The sequence below is a fragment of the Pelodiscus sinensis genome, chromosome 10 (genome assembly GCF_052426305.1).
Source record: "Pelodiscus sinensis isolate ZL-2025 chromosome 10, ASM5242630v1, whole genome shotgun sequence".
Taxonomy (NCBI): domain Eukaryota; kingdom Metazoa; phylum Chordata; order Testudines; family Trionychidae; genus Pelodiscus; species Pelodiscus sinensis.
In genome coordinates this window covers 23,081,475-23,099,170 of record NC_143061.1, presented here as the reverse complement: position 1 = coordinate 23,099,170, position 17,696 = coordinate 23,081,475, and the positions used below count along the sequence as shown (strand labels likewise).

The 17,696-nt window shown below is 42.4% G+C and overlaps 1 protein-coding gene across 5 annotated transcripts in view; it reads right to left on the bottom strand.

The window, feature by feature from the left end:
- Positions 1-1,231: 1,231 nt before the first annotated feature.
- ARL14 (ARF like GTPase 14) overlaps positions 1,232-17,696 on the bottom strand; it is a 24,510-nt gene continuing 8,045 nt past the window's right edge. For 3 of the 5 annotated variants that reach the window (XM_025184848.3, XM_006123436.5, XM_014573800.4), the window contains exons 2-3: positions 14,677-14,786; positions 11,327-14,219 (exon numbers count right to left, since the gene is read on the bottom strand). In XM_025184848.3, the coding sequence (XP_025040633.1) occupies positions 13,488-14,075 (588 nt within the window). In that variant the 5' untranslated portion in view covers positions 14,076-14,219; positions 14,677-14,786 and the 3' untranslated portion in view covers positions 11,327-13,487. Of the gene's footprint in view, positions 1,534-11,326; positions 14,220-14,676; positions 14,787-16,009; positions 16,719-17,696 lie in introns of those variants that run through there. The other 2 variants (XM_075937851.2, XR_003089410.3) reach the window with 2 other exon arrangements.

Sequence of the window (17,696 nt, the reverse complement as noted above, 5' to 3'; positions counted from 1 at the left end):
GCAAAAAAGCCCTGATCGCCATTTTCGCGATTGGGGATTTTTTGCAGAAAACAAATCTGAGCTGTCTACACTGGCCCTTTTGCGCAAAAGCGACTTTTGCCTGAACGGGAGCAGAATAGTATTTCTGCAAGAAGCACTGATTTCTTACAGTAGGAAGTCAGTGCTTTTGCGGAAATTCAAGCTGCCAGTGTAGACAGCTGGCAAGTTTTTCCGGAAAAGCGGCTGATTTTCAGGAAAAACTGGCCAGTCTAGACACAGCCAGAGTGTATGTTAAAGATTGAGAGTCTGCAAGTCAATGTTTAAAGCCTGAGGAACCAGGTGGCTACGTCTAGACTGGCCACATAAGACGGAATAGGCATGCAAAGCAGGCAAGTCAGAATAGGGAAATCCGCGGGGGATTTAAATATCCCCCGCGGGATTTAAATAAACATGGCCACCGCTTTTTTTCCGGCTTGGGGAAAAGCCGGAAAAGAGCGTCTAGACGGGCGCGATCCTCCGGAATAAAGCCCTTTTCCGGAGGATCGCGCCCGTCTAGATGCTCTTTTCCGGCTTTTCCCCAAGTTGGAAAAAAAGCGGCGGCCATGTTTATTTAAATCCCGCGGGGGATATTTAAATCCCCCGCGGATTTCCCTATTCTGACTTGCCTGCTTTGCATGCCTCTTCCGGAGAAGGGGCCAGTCTAGACGTAGCCCTGAAGTGGAGCCCCCACAGGGACACTGCTTGAAGAAGAAACAATTTACTAGCCACCATCCCCTTCTCTGGCAGTGGGACCAGATGGAGAGACATCGTAACAGGTGGTATGATCTCCCTTGAGCAGGTATCTTGAGCCCCTGATGAATCATAACACTAGTTCTGGAGAGTGTAGTACAAAAACTTTAGTTGTGACTTTTCCCAGTCACCAGTCCTAGACTAACCAGTGTGCACACTGTATACTTGCACAGAGCCCTTCAACCAGTTTAAGGCAGAAGGTTGCTGCCTTGCTGGTTTTTAATCAGTCTGGCCAGTTTTTCTTCTAGTTGCAATGTGCCAATTTCTGTTGTCACATGTAAAGTAAAAGTATGAATCAAAATGTGTATCTGTTACTCTTCAGGGGAATCTGTGCCAAAAACTCTTGCAACTACAGCTCCTTGGCATGCAAAGGTAGAGCTCTTTCTACAGCAGACAGGCTAGAGGCACAAAATTCTGTGGCTAAAAAAATAAAATAAAATACTACATATTTTATTTTTCAAAATAATGTAATATAATTACACCAGTTTTATTTATTTTGGTAATCTATTTAAACAACAATACAGAAAAGAGTCATAATAACTATTCAGGATTTCTAATCACATGAAAGTTACGTTACAAACTCACTCATTTACCGGCATGTATGTACATACTCCCAGACCCGCCCTCCTGAAGGTGATCATGCAGGCACGCACATCCAGCTCTTCCTCCTCCCCCTTCTCTGAGGCTGCTCCAGTCACGTTGGAACAGATGTGTGGCTGAGGAAGAGGCGAGTGTCCCCCAGCTGATTTTTTCTTTTGCATTTTTCTGCAAAGGGGCACAAAAAAATCCAAGCCATATGAATTCTGCACCCCTAGTCCCCCAGAAGTAGATGTGCACAGATATGCACACCACCTGCTGCTTCCACCACAATGCACAGCTCAGAGATGACGTGTGTGGGGGGGGGAGGTCCATGCCATGAGGGGGTGAGGAGTCAAGAAGCCAGCAGCTGACAGGCTGAGCCAGACAGTTTGTCCAACTGCCCTGGGCTCTGCGCTTTGGAAGGTCCCATGAGGCCCAGGAGACTAGTGGGGGGCCTGGCACTGTCAGTTGGGATCCCACCCCCTGCACTCAGTGGTAGCAGTAGGAAGCAGAGTGACCTGGCCCCTGCTAACTTTGCTCTCCTGGGAAGAGGTAGGGGCAGGGCTTGGGGAAGGGATTGAGTCAGGGTAGGAAGAGGCAGGGCCCTCCTCTGGGTTAGATGTGGTGTGGGGAGGAATCACGTGGGGGGCAATCACATGATCGTTGTCCCTTTGTGTCTCTCCTCAGCATTCATTACTGGCACAGATCACCTGACCACTGAGAGCATTGCCAGTGCGACAGCGAGATCCTGCTTTGCGGGGTGGGCCCTCAATGTATTGACATGGTGGCTCTTCTTCCCCTCAGACTAGCATCCCCACACGCTCTTGGGTGACCTCACAAGGAATTCTGGCTAAGGCAGTCAGAACAGTTCCAGGCAGGGTTCCCCTGCTGCAATTTCCCTTCCTCCTCCCCTAATGCACCACCTCCCCAATGCCTCTGGCCCACTATCACTACTATACATTTTAATAGATAGTTCTGTTTAAGAAACCGTCTCCTATTTACCTTGGTGACTTTTCGTGATTATGTTTTGAATAAGTCAACATGTTATTGTTAGTTGTTTTTCTTCCTGCTTCATATGAAACCTGATATTCCAATGGCCCATAGTTCCTACTTTTCTCATGGCAATTTACACATAGGAGGAACTGAATTAATCTTTCACACATGAATTGTTTAGTGCTTTAATTTTACTGCTAGGGAAATCTGACACATTGAAAGTTGCATTAGCTAAGGGGCTACAGGAAAATACATTTTATTGATGGGGAACAGAAGCACAGAGAGAGTAAATGACTAAACAGGGAAATGAATCCACTTCTTGGGTCCAAACAAGCTCCTTAATCACTGGACTGCCTTTCCTTTCCTCAGAATAGGCTGCAGATGGCTCAAAAGGGCTAGAAATGTAACATTATTTAATTTATAAAAGTGGCTGAAATAATTGGAAATATATGGATAACAATCTCATTACGTCTCCTCTCACGGCTGACAAAGTAAGTTGCTTATGTAAAAAGTCTAGTACTGTATGAGTTAAATCTGTCATGTGTACCATTACTTTTTTAGCCTTAGAATTAAATTATGTTAAATTCACAAAATTGTGGAAAGGAAGCTTTCTACTATTATTGTTTTAATTGAGTATCTTGAATTTTGGCCATGGAGGATGATGGATACAATGAAAAAAAATCAAACTTTATTCTGCTCCAGTTATCCAATTGTTAATATTCCTTTACTGAAATTCCCTGTAGTAAAACTACATGGGAAAAAGATATTTTAGTGTGCTTCTGTTCTTTGTTATGTTGTTTATGTCTTCAGTTAGGATTCCTGCTATGTGTTCTAATAAAATATGAATGAGATTCTATGAACAGATAGCATTTTATATATTTAGTGAGTGTATGTATATAACAAAAATATACTGTAATAAAATACATAGAGAAAAAATCAGACAACTTTTCCAATACCTGGGCAATTAATTATATGCATTAAAAATTAAATCATGTTTAAGTCTCATAGCAGATTTTAAATGTGTCCTGAAGAAGCATCATTACATTATGCTACAGTGTAAAAACACATTCAAACAAACAAACAAACATACAAACAAACAAACAAACAAAAACGAGCTCTAAGTGCCTCTAAACTTTTTCAAAGTCTGGATCTAGATCCAAATGTGATAGGCTGTTCATGTTTCTACTGTTTAAGGTTTTGGTGCCTAATCCTCCCATGTGATGTTCACCCTCCAATCTGACTAGTGGTAGCATGTAGAAATGGCCAAAATATTGAACTCCTGTCCTGCAAGAAACTCCAGCATTTCAAAATTAGTTTTTGTCCTGAATCTGGAAAAAAAGTAGCTATCTTAAAATATTTTGTGCAATGATCTATTGTGAAATAGTATTTTTAGAAAAAATCAAAACAATTTAAATGAAAATATTTCAATAATATTAAAACATAAAATATTAAATATATTTAAATTATAACAAAAGAGGAAACGATACAAAGTTGGGTATGTGGCTGGTCCTTTGGGATCAGAAGAGCCTGTTATTTGATAAGACTGGTTTTAAAGAACCACTTATCTTTAAACCCAGTGTTTTTGGCAGTGATACAAAAGACTGGAATGTCTCAAGAAACTGTTTTTATGATTTCTTGTTAGCCAGTGTGGTGAGACAATTTTCTTTTGTGACTGAATTAGTATATCTTAAAAAAACAACAAATAGTCTTGCAGCACCTAAAAGACTTCCAAAATATGTGGATGGTAAACATAATATCTACATGTTTTGTTAGACTTTAAGATGCTGATTGACTATTTGTTGTTTTTTAAGTTTTTCCAGTTACAGACTAACTCATCTACCCCTCTGAAGCTTTTGGTATATCTTCTCAGAGAATAACCACCAGATTTTGGGGGGTGTATTTGCTCTATTTCTTTGCAGTGTGACTTGAATTGTTATATTCAGTTGTGATCCATGAAGGCACAGTTACAGCTCTCAATATGGCTTGTTTAAAATACAGCCAGCTCTCCTGGACTCCTTTCCCTTGCAGACTATCAGGAAATCCTGCCCATCAGTTCCCTGAGGAAGTCTGACTATTGCCAACTTTCACATTGTAAATAAGCACTCTGACTTTCACAGTAAACTAACAATCCAGTTAATCCTGTTTCAAGACAAGGCCAAAACAAGCCAATCCCTAAAAGAACTGCAACACTCTACGTGACTAGATCACTTAGCGTGCAATCTGGGACTGTGGTAGACCTGCTGTGCACACCTAACTCTCTCTCCTCTAGACCCTGCTGGGAGCCAAAATAAATCAAGTAGCTATAAGCTGTATGCTAAAAACTAGCCAACACAAGCCAATTAAGCATGAAACTAGCCACATTTCTGCAATTTTAAATAGTTTGGGCAACAAGAGGCACATGGTCTCTTGTTGATTCCTCTAGCACTTGCATCAAGAAGTTGTCCCCAACACTCTATAAAAGCTTCCTGGATTGTTCCTTCACTGCTATATTGCTCTCCCAGCAGATGTCAGGGTGACTAAAGGTCTTCATAAGAATCAGGGCCTATAATCTGGAAACTCCTCTTACATGTCTGAAGAAAATCTTGTCTAACTCATCCTCCTGGTTTGGTTGTCTATATCAGATGCCTACCACAGCGTCACCCTAGTTTCTCTTGTCTCTAATAACCCAAAGTCTGCCAGCAGGCTTTCCTTCAGTGTTATACTAGCACTTAGAGCAATTGTATTTCTCTCCTACATACAGTGCAACTCTTCCACCTTTCTCCCCATCAGTCCTTCGTGAACAGTTTTTAACCCATCCATAACAGTGCCCAGTCATGTGAGTTACTCCACCATGCTGTAAATCAAAAAAAAGTGTGGGTCCGTAAATTGATGGCTCAAAATTATTGTAAGAAAATAGGCCTAATTGTAAATGTTATAATGTAGTCTACTGCATTTTTTAGCTGAAAGGTTACATGTTGCTCATGTTCGTCAATATGTATATTTTTGTATAACAGAATGCATATCAGAAATTTCCAAAATATAAATCTTTGAAAAACCAAAATTAGTCTGTTTTCATTGCCAGAAAAACACTGGCCCTAATCACAAGTATCCTTGCTGTATTCATAATTTTTGCTTTCCACATTGCTGCTCTGGTAGGTCATGTTCTATTAATTTAAATGTAATAAAGGGGCCCAGAGAGATAAAAGTGTTAACTTTACCTTGAAACTGTGCCATAAAGCAAAGTTCAGGGTTTGCTATCTAGAGGCATTAGCCTGCTTAATACCATGGCAAACATTTTTTTACTAAAGATACAGAAAAGACAGGAAAACAGTTAAATCATTTGAAATGTAAAGTATTAAGTTAGGCTTTTATAATAACCATACTTGTTCCCTTTCCCTACAACCTGTAGATAGTTTTTATATGGAAAACCCCTTATTTGACAGTATTTAAAATGGTTTTAAAGATGGCAATAACTTCCCCTTTATGGGGAAAACAGAAGTTAGTTGGGATGGGGTGGCACTGCTGTTAAAAATCCAGTGCCATTTCCTAAAAACCAAAATGCACATGGCGAAGGAAACACAACAGCAAAGACAGAAAAATGAAGCATCTGTGGCTACGTCTAGACTACATGCTTCAGATGCAAGGGAGGTGTCAACCCTTTAAATAGAAGCACTTAAAAGGGCTCACAGCTCCCCGTGCCTCTAGCACATTGCTAGGGAGCCAGAGCTGTGAGCCCTTTCAACTGTTTCTATTTAAAGGGCTTGCGCCTTCCAAAATTTTAAGTGGCCCCCCTCTTCAAAAATTATTTCCCACCCCTGGTCTATATGGCTTTGTTGCAACCAGTTTGAGAGATTATGTTGGGCTTTCAACTTCATGGTCGATAAGGTGGTGTCTGAAATGAGGATGTCTGAGTGAGGGTTTGCAGAACAGCTTTTTTTTTAAATTAGTGCACACAGATTAAAAAAAAATAATTCACTTTTGTATACAAATAGCACCAGTGCTTGCCTGGTAAAGCTTTCATGTGTGCCCAGCAGGTCACATGCATGCAGATGGTTAAAATGCAACTAAAATGGTATTTGAATGACATTTGAATATACTTTGCATTATCTGTCTCATAAGACACTTCATTTGAAAAGACCATTTCATATTGCACAAGGCTCTTTACAATGGCTTGTGCAATGGTAGAGCTGTTGTTACATCCAAACTCTTGATTCTACAAGCTTGGCAGCAGCTGGGCAATCTTCTGAAATTCGCATCAGCTGTTTTATATTTGCAACATACCAGTTTAGCCTGTCTGTACATTCACCCACAATTATAGCTATGTGCTGCTCCTTCAATTCAGTGATCGGTTGTTGCTTTTTTAGTTCAAAGATGCAGGGAAGTAATCACCTCTCATCTCATCTCTGTGCACTTCTTGTGTAGGGTTGCTAGATGGTTTCAACAAAAATACTGGATACACTTGACATTACATCACAACCTACATTACATCTTATTTAGAAAATACCGGAAACTTATATTTTCTCATTTATATTTTCTCAATTTGTTTCCTGAACAGAAAGCTCAATTACTGGACTGTCCGGTTCACAACTGGACACCTGGCAACCCTATTCTTGTGGCATACAACTCCCATTTTGGGATTCTCTGTTTTTCCTAATTTGATGCAATGTTTTCTCAGCAACAGGCCTCCACATAGTCTTGTACTATCTTTTCCTTGTATTTCTGATTTTCACTCTGCCATGCGAGCACACCAGTAATTATAAGCTATTGCTTTGTTGCTGTCACACTGCTGCTCTCTGCCCTTCATTTTCTTTTTTCTGTTGCTGCAAGATGACATGGAACTTTCATGTGGCCAACTATGTGGTCCTTTTTAACGTGTCAAGAATTTTAATGCAACTTATACAAAATAACTTCCCACCATCCATATCGAGAACATTTTTGCTGAATTCTTTAACTCTGTCTTCAGGATTAACAATTTTATTCATTGGTAGTAAACGGTTTCAAATAGCTAAAGCAGAAGGTGAAAAATGAGAAGGAATTGGCTAGAAACAATACATAACTTTTGATGGTGTGTGTTTGGCACAATTGAAAAGTTTAGGTGACATGCAGCAGGGTTCAACACAAGTACCCACTTAACCACAACACCCCCCTACCCACCCATGTGATCTGCATTTTAAACTTGGAGTGGCAGACTGGCTCAGTCCTTGCCCACCGATCTGAGTTTTAAATGAAGTGTATGCAGGGGAGCCACCTGCCACCCCATGCTGCTGCCTCTAATACAGCTGTTTTGTGCAGGGAGTCAATTTAAAAACTTGCTCCTTCCCGCCACCCTATGCTACTGCCTCTGTATCAGCAGGCAGCATCATAGGAAAACAAGCAGGAGATGGTTTGTGCGGGAAGCCAATTTTTAAACAGAGGCAGCAGCATATGGTGGTAGAGGGCTTCCCAGAAGTGGGGCCGGGAGCCAGGAGTGCACTGGCTAATAGCCTTGCTGGGGGGAGGGAGCATTTTAGTAACTGTGTAACCGCTAAAAATTGTTGCGGCTACACGATTACTAAAATAAATGATATCTAACATCCCTAATAGCAGATGAAGATTGTTCTAGGGAAAAGCTACTTATGAGGTTTCCAGTCAACTGGAATTGTAAGGTTTAAAATTCCCTCTTAGATAGTATGGTGACTTGTCAGGTTTTAGGATGCTGCAGCTGGTGTCAAGGAGAATTTTGGGCATAGAGAAGCCAGTGCCTGTGGGAGTCAAGTGAAGAAGGGAGAGAATTGCTGCACCTGGCATAGACAGGCAGGGAGTGGCTTTTGTATAACATGTAAAGCCCAGCACCACCTGGGTAATGGGAGAAAGCTGGGACAGGAGCTGCAGGTGCTTTCAATAAAAGCTTACAGTCAGGTGGTTTAAGGAGGGACCTCTAGCTGTATCATCTGAAGAAGTGGGCTGTGCCCACAAAAGCTCATGATACCATCTATGTGTTTTGTTAGTTTTTAAAATCTACCAGACTATGTTGTTTTTTAAGTTTATCTTGTACAGACTAACTTGGCTACCCCCTGAATCTATTAAGCCTATAGCCAGTTGAGGTAAGGTCAAAATGTGTGCAGGAGCAAGATGTGAGCTGAGTGCCTAGAGACAGCTGGGAGGAAGGGCAGAAGCCAGTTTTGTGTGAAGGGAAGGTGGATATAAGGAGCTGGTCACTGAGGGTATGTCTACACAGCAAAGTTATTTAGAAATAACAGCCATTATTTTGAAATAACTTTCCTAGCAGCTACACAGCCAAACTGCTATTTCGAAATTAATTTGAAATATCAGAGTGCTTATTTCGAATTTGGTAAACCTCATTCCACGAGGAATAATGCCAAATTCGAAATAGCTGAATCAAAATAAGCACTGTGTAGATGCTTATTTCAAAATAGGGGGTCTCCAGCCCTTCCTAGGGTACCCTGGTGGCCACTCTGGGCCAACCAGGAAAACTCTTCTGCTCCTCCCCCCCATCCAGCCCCGGAGCCCTTAAAGGGGTAGACTCTGACCACAGTGCCTATGCCAGCTGCAAGCCTGCCACCATAGAGCCATCAGTCCGTGCACCTGGCACAGCGTGAGCCAGCAACCCACTGGCAGCCAGCCCTCCACCGCTCCCAGGAGCAGGCTGGCAGCTCCCAGGAGCCTGCCAAGGGCCGCAAAAGGCGGGCGCCTTCCTGACCTAGTGCGGAGATCGTGGACCTCATTGAGGTTTGGGGGGAGGCCTCCAACATCCACGATAGCCGCACTAAATGCAGGAACGTGGTCATCTACAGGCGGACGTCTGACAGCCTGGCCACCAAAGGCCACATGCGCACCCAGGAGCAGGTGCACATGAAAATCAGAGAGCTGTGGCAGGCCTATGCCAGGGCCTCAGGGGGCAGCTCCCTACCAGGGGCTGACCCAGATCCCTCCCCCTGTTATAATGCCCTGGACCTCATCCTGGGGGGTCAGACGGTCTATGCCCCCCAGGTGGTCATCGATCCTGGGGCAGAGGGCACTGCCCATGACACCGAGGAGGAGGAGGAGGGTGGCCAGGAGCTGCAGGATCCTGGAGGGAGTGTGCGCCGCACCCAGGACCCCCGAGCTGAGTAATTTATTCCAGTGTTTAACTACCCTGACAGTTAGGAAGTTTTTCCTAATGTCCAACCTAAACCTCCCTTGTTGCAGTTTAAGCCCATTGCTTCTTGTTCTATCCTCAGAGCCCAAGATGAACAAGTTTTCTCCCTCCTCTTTATGACACCCTTTTAGATACCTGAAAACAGCTATCATGTCCCCTCTCAGTCTTCTCTTTTCTAAACTAAACAAACCCAATTCTTTCAGCCTTCCTTCACAGGTCATGTTCTCTAGACCTTTAATCATTCTTGTTGCTCTTCTCTGGACCCTCTCCAATTTCTCCACATCCTTCTTGAAATGCGGTGCCCAGAACTAGACACAATACTCCAACTGAGGCCTAACTAGGGCAGAGTAGAGAGGAAGAATGACTCTCTCGTGTCTTGCTCACAACACACCTGTTATTGCATCCCAGAATCATGTTTGCTTTTTTTACATCAGCATCACACTGCTGACTCATATTTAGCTTGTGGTCCACTATAATCACTAGATCCCTTTCTGCTGTACTCCTTCCTAGACAGTCGCTTTCCATTCTGTATTGTGTGAAACTGATTGTTCCTTCCTAAGTGGAGCACTTTGCATTTGTCTTTATTAAACTTCATCCTGTTTACCTCAGACCATTTCTCCAATTTGTCCAGATCATTTTGAATTATGACCCTATTCTCCAGATTAGTCGCAACCCCTCCCAGCTTGGTATCATCTGCAAATGTAATAAGCGTACTTTCTATGCCAATATCTAAATCGTTGATGAAGATATTGAAGAGAGCCGGTCCCAAAACAGACCCCTGTGGAATCCCACTTGTTATACCTTTCCAAAAGGATTGTGAACCATTAATAACTACTCTCTGAGTATGGTTATCCAGCTAGTTATGCACCCACCTTATAGTAGCCCCATCTAAATTGTATTTGCCTAGTTTATTGATAAGAATATCATATGAGACCATATCAAATGCCTTACTAAAGTCTAGGTATACCACATCCACCACTTCTCCTTTATCCACAAGACTCGTTATCCTATCAAAGAAAGCTAGCAAGTGCCGCACACAACACGCTGCCACCATGTGCGGAATATTCTGCTCGGATAGGTCCAGGTGGGTGAGGAGGCATTTAAAATGGGTCTTCAACTGGCCGAACGCCCTCTCCACCATGATGTGGGCCCTGCCGATCTTGGCATTAAAGACCTGTCAGGAGGGGTTGAGGTGTCCCGTGTAGGCTTCATCAGCCAGGGCTTTAGGGGGCAGGCCACATCTCCCACCAGGCACACAGGCACATCCACATCTCCAACCCTGATGTGGCGGACAGGGAAGAAAGTCCCGGCATGCAGCCTTTGGCACAGGGAGGAGTTGCGGTAAACCCGCGTGACATGTCCTTTGCCAGACCAGCCCATGTTAATGTGTATGAACTGGCCCTGGTGGTCAGACACAGCCTGCAGGATGACTGAGAAGTATCCCGTCCAGTTGATATACAGGGAGGCCTGGTGGTCTGGGGCATGGATGGGGATGTGTGTCCCTTCATTCCCCCCTCCCCCGCAGTTGGGGAAGCCCCTCGATCACTGAGTCCACATCAGTGAGGTGGATGACTCTGCAAAGCAGCACTCTGTTGATGGCCTGCAGAGGGACACACAAAACCACCAAGAGTCACTGGGGTGCCAGGGTGGCTGAGAGTGCTTCTTCCCTGCCACTGCCCCATGCCCCCACTCTGAGGAGCAACCCCTCCCCCTGCAATCCTGGCCACCGCGGGCAGTCCATAGTGCAGATGGGACAGACCAAACCCTCCCGTGGAGGGGACTTGTACCTCTTCCCATCCTTTTCCCTAGGGCAGCCAATCCCCTCCTCACACACACCCCTCCTGGCACAGTAGCTGGAGATTGCCATACCTGCCTGAGCACCACTCCAATGGTGGATCTCCCCATGCCGAACTAGTTCGTCACGGATCGGTAGCTATCTGGCGTGAAGAGCTTCCAGAGGGCGATGGCCACATGTGTCCCGTCGCCACAGAGCAGGGGCAAGCCACTCACAGAGCTCGAGGAAGGTGTCCTTCATCCTGAAGTTCTGGGTCCATTGTTGGTCTCCCCAGAGCTCCAGGACAATGTGGTCCCACCAGTCGCTGCTGGTGTCCAGATGCTAGATGCGGTGGGGCACGCTGGCATCTGGGAACTGCAGCTGCTCCTCCCAGTCCCTCAGGAGAGTCCAGAGGACGGCGTGGGGGTCAGGCTGCTGCAGATGCTGTGAGGCATCCTGCAGAAGAGCAGCCAGGCTTGCAGCAACGCATCCAAAAGAAGCACCAGAGTGCCCAAGGGCAGCTCCGGCTCCATGTTGCAGAGTGCTGTGGTGTCCTGAGTGAGGGCAATCAAAACAGACAGAGACAAAAATGCTTTACTGTCCCTCAGCGAGGTAGGCAAGCAAGCAGAGAAAGCTGAGAACCAGCTGTCCAGGGGGGTCCCTTTAAGCACAAGCCTCAGATAGCCTCAGGCAGCAGCCACACAAAGTAACTCCTGATCTGATGCCCTGCTGGAGCCGGTTTCAGCTGGCCTTAAATGCGATTCAGCATCCAATCAGTGTGGACGTGCTATTTTGAAATAGCAAAACGCTATTTTGAAATGCATTTTGTGTGTAGATGTGTTATTTCAAAATATCTTATTTCAAATTAACTATTTCAGAATAGATATTTCAAAATAATGCTGTAAAGTAGACATACCCTGAGAGCCTAGTGTCAGCTGTGTGCAGGGCAGAGGAGGCAAAAGCCTGCTGTGGAAGGAAGGTGGAGAACAGACGCTAGGTACTGACAGCTAGAGCCAGTTGTGTGCAGAGGAGATGGAAAGACTGAATATTAGAGCCAGGCCAGTTGCATGCTGGATGGAGGAGGCAGGAGCCATCTGAGCAAAGGAGATGGTGGACAGACCCAACACACTGAAGGCTAGAGCCAGCTGTGTGCAGGGCAGGTGGGCCGGGGAAAGGCGCTGCGGTCACTGCTGAGAAAAGGTGCAAGTGCGGTCCTCTGTGCAGCATGACAAGGGGGCCCAAGTGCCTTGCCCCCTCCACTGCAGTTTTGCCATACCCAGGCCTGTGGGAGGAGGGGAGAAGTTGGTGGGAGTCTCATATAGCAGCTGGGTCCCAACCTCAACCGTGTGCCCCAGGGAGGAGTTGGCAGATAAAAACTCTGGCAGAAATCTAAGGGGGGGTGGATGGATGTGACCCATATACACCGTCTTCATGCTTTGCCTCTGGAATTGGCACTTCTATAATGAAAAGTAATTTCGGGAGGGGAGGGAGGTGGGGGAGAAACCCACACACCAATATTGGAAATTTCTAGAAAACACCACCTCTATTCATGACTGAAAGTGATGTAAAATACATACAAAACCCACAAAAGACAGAATGAGTTTGATCTGATGATTCTATTGGCATTGCAGGTCTGATCATGCTTTAACTGAAATCAGTATGAACAGATCTGGTTCCTGAGAAAGCAATAATGTTAATGCTTCTATTCCAAGTGTGTCATTTCTTTTATATATAATTGAAAGGAGAAAGCCTTTTAAAAAAAGTATTGGTAAAATGATATAAAAGTTAAAATAAATTAGCTATCAACATTATTTTATTGTGTAATTTAATTAAACTTAATTTATATATGCTAGTATACTAAACATTCACAAAGCACTTACATATACAGTATGCTATGTAATATGAAATATTTTTTATTTTCCCTTTGCTTGCTCAATGACCCATTTATCTCAGTATAAATAAACTAACTGTAGAACATTTAAAATGTATAAATGTACCTTTTTACATTATGCATTTTAACACTTCCAATTACCTGGACTTATGCAACAAATATGTCATTTAATTAAAATGCTGTGAAACAGTAGTTCTGAAAGAATAGGATAATGTAACAGCATAGCAATTTAGTCTGCTGTAACTACATTTTGCTATATATTAGTCTTTAGAAAGTCCTGCAGCATCAAATCTTCAATATGTAGCTTTAATTCCCCTAAACAATTCTCCATCTTAGCTTTTCCAAGGTTGGGATAATGAAAAGTCTTACAACTTTTCATCTTGCTTGAAAATTGTAAAACCTTCTTCTTTGGATGTCTTGCAGTTGTTTGCAAATGTTGTTATTTTCCGGAATGCTTCTGCGAGACCTTCCCCAGTGATGGCACAACAAGGCTGTACATACCAGTTTCTGTCACTGCAATGTTTCTGCATGTTGAATTTCCTGGTTATTTCCTCAGCGTTCAAAGCACCAGGAATATCCTGCTTGTTAGCTAGCAAAACAACAGGCACGTTCTTTACAAATTCATTCTTTAAGATGCATTCAAATTCCTTCTTTGAAACTTCCAAGCGTTGCTTATCCGTGCTGTCCACAACGTATACCAGGGCATCTACATTTTCAAAGTAATTGCACCAAAATGTCCTCATTTTCTGTTGACCTCCAACATCCCAAACTGTTATAGCAATATTTTGCTGTGTGTCAATCATCTCCACATTAAAACCAATTGTTGGGAGTGTTAGGAAAACATCATTAAACTTTAACTTGTACAATAGTGTAGATTTCCCAGCTGAATCAAGTCCCAGCATTAATATCTGAGCTTGTTTGACTTTGGATTGTTTGGAACTCAGCAGACCCATTCTTACTGTAATTATCTTTATTGTGTCTTAAAGACGCTATTTCTTTTATCTTCTATTGGGTGACTTCTGTCAGAAAGCCCTTCTTTCTCCATAAGATGAAGCAAAAAGAGTAAAAGAAGAGGAAGTGGAAGAAGAGGCTTTGTGCTATGAAGAAAGAACAAGCCTGTGTGTATTTATACAGAATCCTTATCAACTTGATAATAAGCAAACAGTATTTTATGAAGGTGTAATGTTCACTGCCTACCTTCTGGGTGGAGCAGACATGAGAATATAACAATGAGTCACAAAGCCCAAAGGTTACATTATATCTAAACATGCTGAACAGTGGCAGTACTATGCAATACTTACATAAAATATCCTGTTCTTAATGTTTATGAACTATATATACGCACACTATAAAATATATAAACACATATAACAGTGCTCTAGACACTGACTAGTCAGTCCATTTGTACCACCACACAGCGCCCAGGCTTGGAAATCACTTGTTTTGCATTGCTAATCCCAAAGCTACCATTTACTATATGGCCATGGGAAAATCATTAACCACTCTGCCTCAACTTCCCCTTCTCTGAAAAATGGATAATTCTCACTTACTTACCTCCTGGTAGGGTGGGAGTGTTGCATTAATTTTTGATCACTACAAAATACAAGATGACAAAGTCCCTGGTCTGATCATGCCACCCCTCCTAACGTGAGTTCTCCCATGGCCTAGAATAAGACAATGAGTGATAATCAAACATAATGAGGGTTATAAGTACAACAAATACAATAATTAACTAGTTAATGTTTGTACAGCACATAGAATGTATATGACTTGATTTTATACAGTACTAAGCTCGCAACTCTCACTAATGTTAATAAGAGTTAATAAGGCTCTTGGCAACTTAAAGAAGCACCATAAAGTGTTATATGCAGGCTATTATTAATAGTTATTACAAGGAAAGAATTTTACAGAAAATTTTCAGATGCTAATTGCATTGGCCTTTAAAATCAGTATGGATGTGTGTCATCTCTTTTACATATTGTTTCACCTAAATTAGTTTCTAATATAATTTATCAGGCTAGGTAGACCAATCAAACTGTAATAATTTAAAGACACATATCTTTAGTTCTAAGTAATTTGCTACTTCTGCTTATTCATTATGTGAAGGCATCATCTTTGACTGTGACATCAGAATTGGTTGCTGAGGAAGTTATAGTCACAAACAGCAAATGTTTTAGTAATAGAAATGTAGCCGTGTTAGTCTGGTTTAGCTGAAACAAAAAACAGGACTATGTAGCACTTTAAAGACTGTCAAGATGGTTTATTAGGTGATGAGCTTTCGTGGGCCAGACCCACTTCCTTTTGATCTGAGGAATAAACCATCTTGTTAGTCTTTAAAGTGCTACATAGTTCTGTTTTTTGTTTCAGCAAATGTTTTATATTCGTGTCTAATTGTTTATAAAGGTGCTCTGCCTCCCAGATTTAGTAAACATACTTTGTAATACAGTCCTTGATAAGATGCAACTTTGCCTGAAATCATAATCTTTTGTTTGTTTCTTTATAATCACTCCCAGAGCAACAAGTCATGATGTTACTAACAATAAAGATTTTGTTTTTGCATCAATATGTTAGGAAATGGAACAAGGTGGGAATTGGAGGAAGTAGGGAAATCAAGATTAAATGTTTCTAAACAGTATGACATTCATATTTTTTCAGAACTTTCCATGGATCCACATAGGAATCAAGCATGGCATAAATCTAATTGACTTCAGTGATTTTCCCTGGTGCTTTTTTAAATGTGGTAATAATTTAAAACTATATAGAATGCCCAGAAGTATTATAAGTTAGGATTACCATTTATTTCCACCTAAGTAACATACTACACATAATCGCTACTTTTCTTTTACAAATGTTCACCATTTTCATTATTAGGGGAATTGGGACTCACCTGCAATCTCAAAACTGGAAGGAGCCTATTTTCCAAATCTGGTTCAGGTGCAGGCGAAGGTGACAGATATCTCCCAAGAACAGCTTGTGAGATTTTAGTGCTCTCAAATGTAACCTCAAATTCTAGACATAGGATAGCTGCATGTCAACCTGCAGTTTATATTCAATCCCAATAGCACCTCCTTGGCTCTAGGCTAATTATTATTTACATAGAAAATTCCAAAGCTTGGACCACACTCTTTTCAGATAATTCTGAGACAGATTTTGCCATGTGCTAAGCACCTGTTCTGAAGTCTGTTGTAGATATTAGGGTTCCCAGTACCTTCTGAGGATCAGGTGTATGTTTCCATTTAGAATTATACAATGTTGTGGGGCTTTGCTGTTTTCAAATAAATATTTGAATCTCCAATCCAAATAAACAATGTGGCTACTTCTAGACTGGGATGATTTTCTGCAAATGCTTTTAACGGAAAAGTTTTTCCTTAAAAGCATTTGTGGAAAAGAGCGACTAGATTGGCACGGACACTTTTGCGCAAAAGCACTTTTTGCGGAAAAGTGTCCGTGCCAATCTAGACACAGTTTTGCGCAAGAAAGCCCCGATCGCCATTTTTGCCATTGGGGCTTTTTTGCTCAAAACGATTCTCAGCTGTCTTCACTGGCCCTCTTGCGCAAAAGCATTTGCACAAGAGGGCTTTTTCCCGAATGGGAGAGTCATTGTATTTGCAGAAGAACACTGACAATCTTACAATAGATCGTCAGTGTTCTTGCGCAAATTCAAAGTGGTCAGTGAAGACAGCTGGCAAGTTTTTCCGCAAAAGCAACTGCTTTTGCGGAAAAGCTTTCCAGTCTAGACGCAGCCTGTAAGTCCTTGTTTTCCCTCATAATTTCTTTAAAATTATAGAGCCACTCAAGGTGAGAGTCTTAAATTGCTACCGATGATTTATTTTGAGTAATTAACATGCAAGGCACCTATCGTTCTAGATATAATTTTAAATACATTTGTTATTATTGCAGATCCTTTTATAATCATCCATATGCCAGACACTTGTCAACAGGCAGTCAAAATAAAGACTGAAAGAAATTGCTCCCTCTCCCATCACTAACAGCTGTTATAATGCCCATTCTCTTCAAAACCTAGGGAGAGAGAGTAGAGAGGCTTTGTAAGTAGGCAACGATTTTAAAGTGCAGGAGCCTTTATAGAAAATGTCTAATTAGCAGACTAATAAAATTCACTAACACAGTGAAACAGGAACTTAAGCATAGCAATGCTAAACACTGCTACACCCAATTTCAGAATCATTGGGCTGGTGAAAGAGCCTGATTATTTGGCCTGGTAGTCACAGCATATAAAACTCTGTGTGGGTGACTCCTCAGGCAGTTTCTCTACTTCTGTGATAAATTATTCATCTCCAGTGGAACAGATTCAACACATGAAACTATCCCATAGTGCCGGGGTTAGGCCACTCCCCTGAGAAATGGCAGATACTCTGTTCAAATCTCTTCTTTCACTCAGGTGAAAAGGAGACTTGAACAAGTGTGAGTGTACTCACCACTGGGGTAAAAGTTATGAGTATCCTCCCCATCACAGCTGCTTGGGTGAGCTTGCATGCAAAGTCCAATCCTGTAAGCAAGCACCAAGGCTGCTTGCCGTATAGGGTTCCACAGCCAAGTTAGGTAAATAATTACCT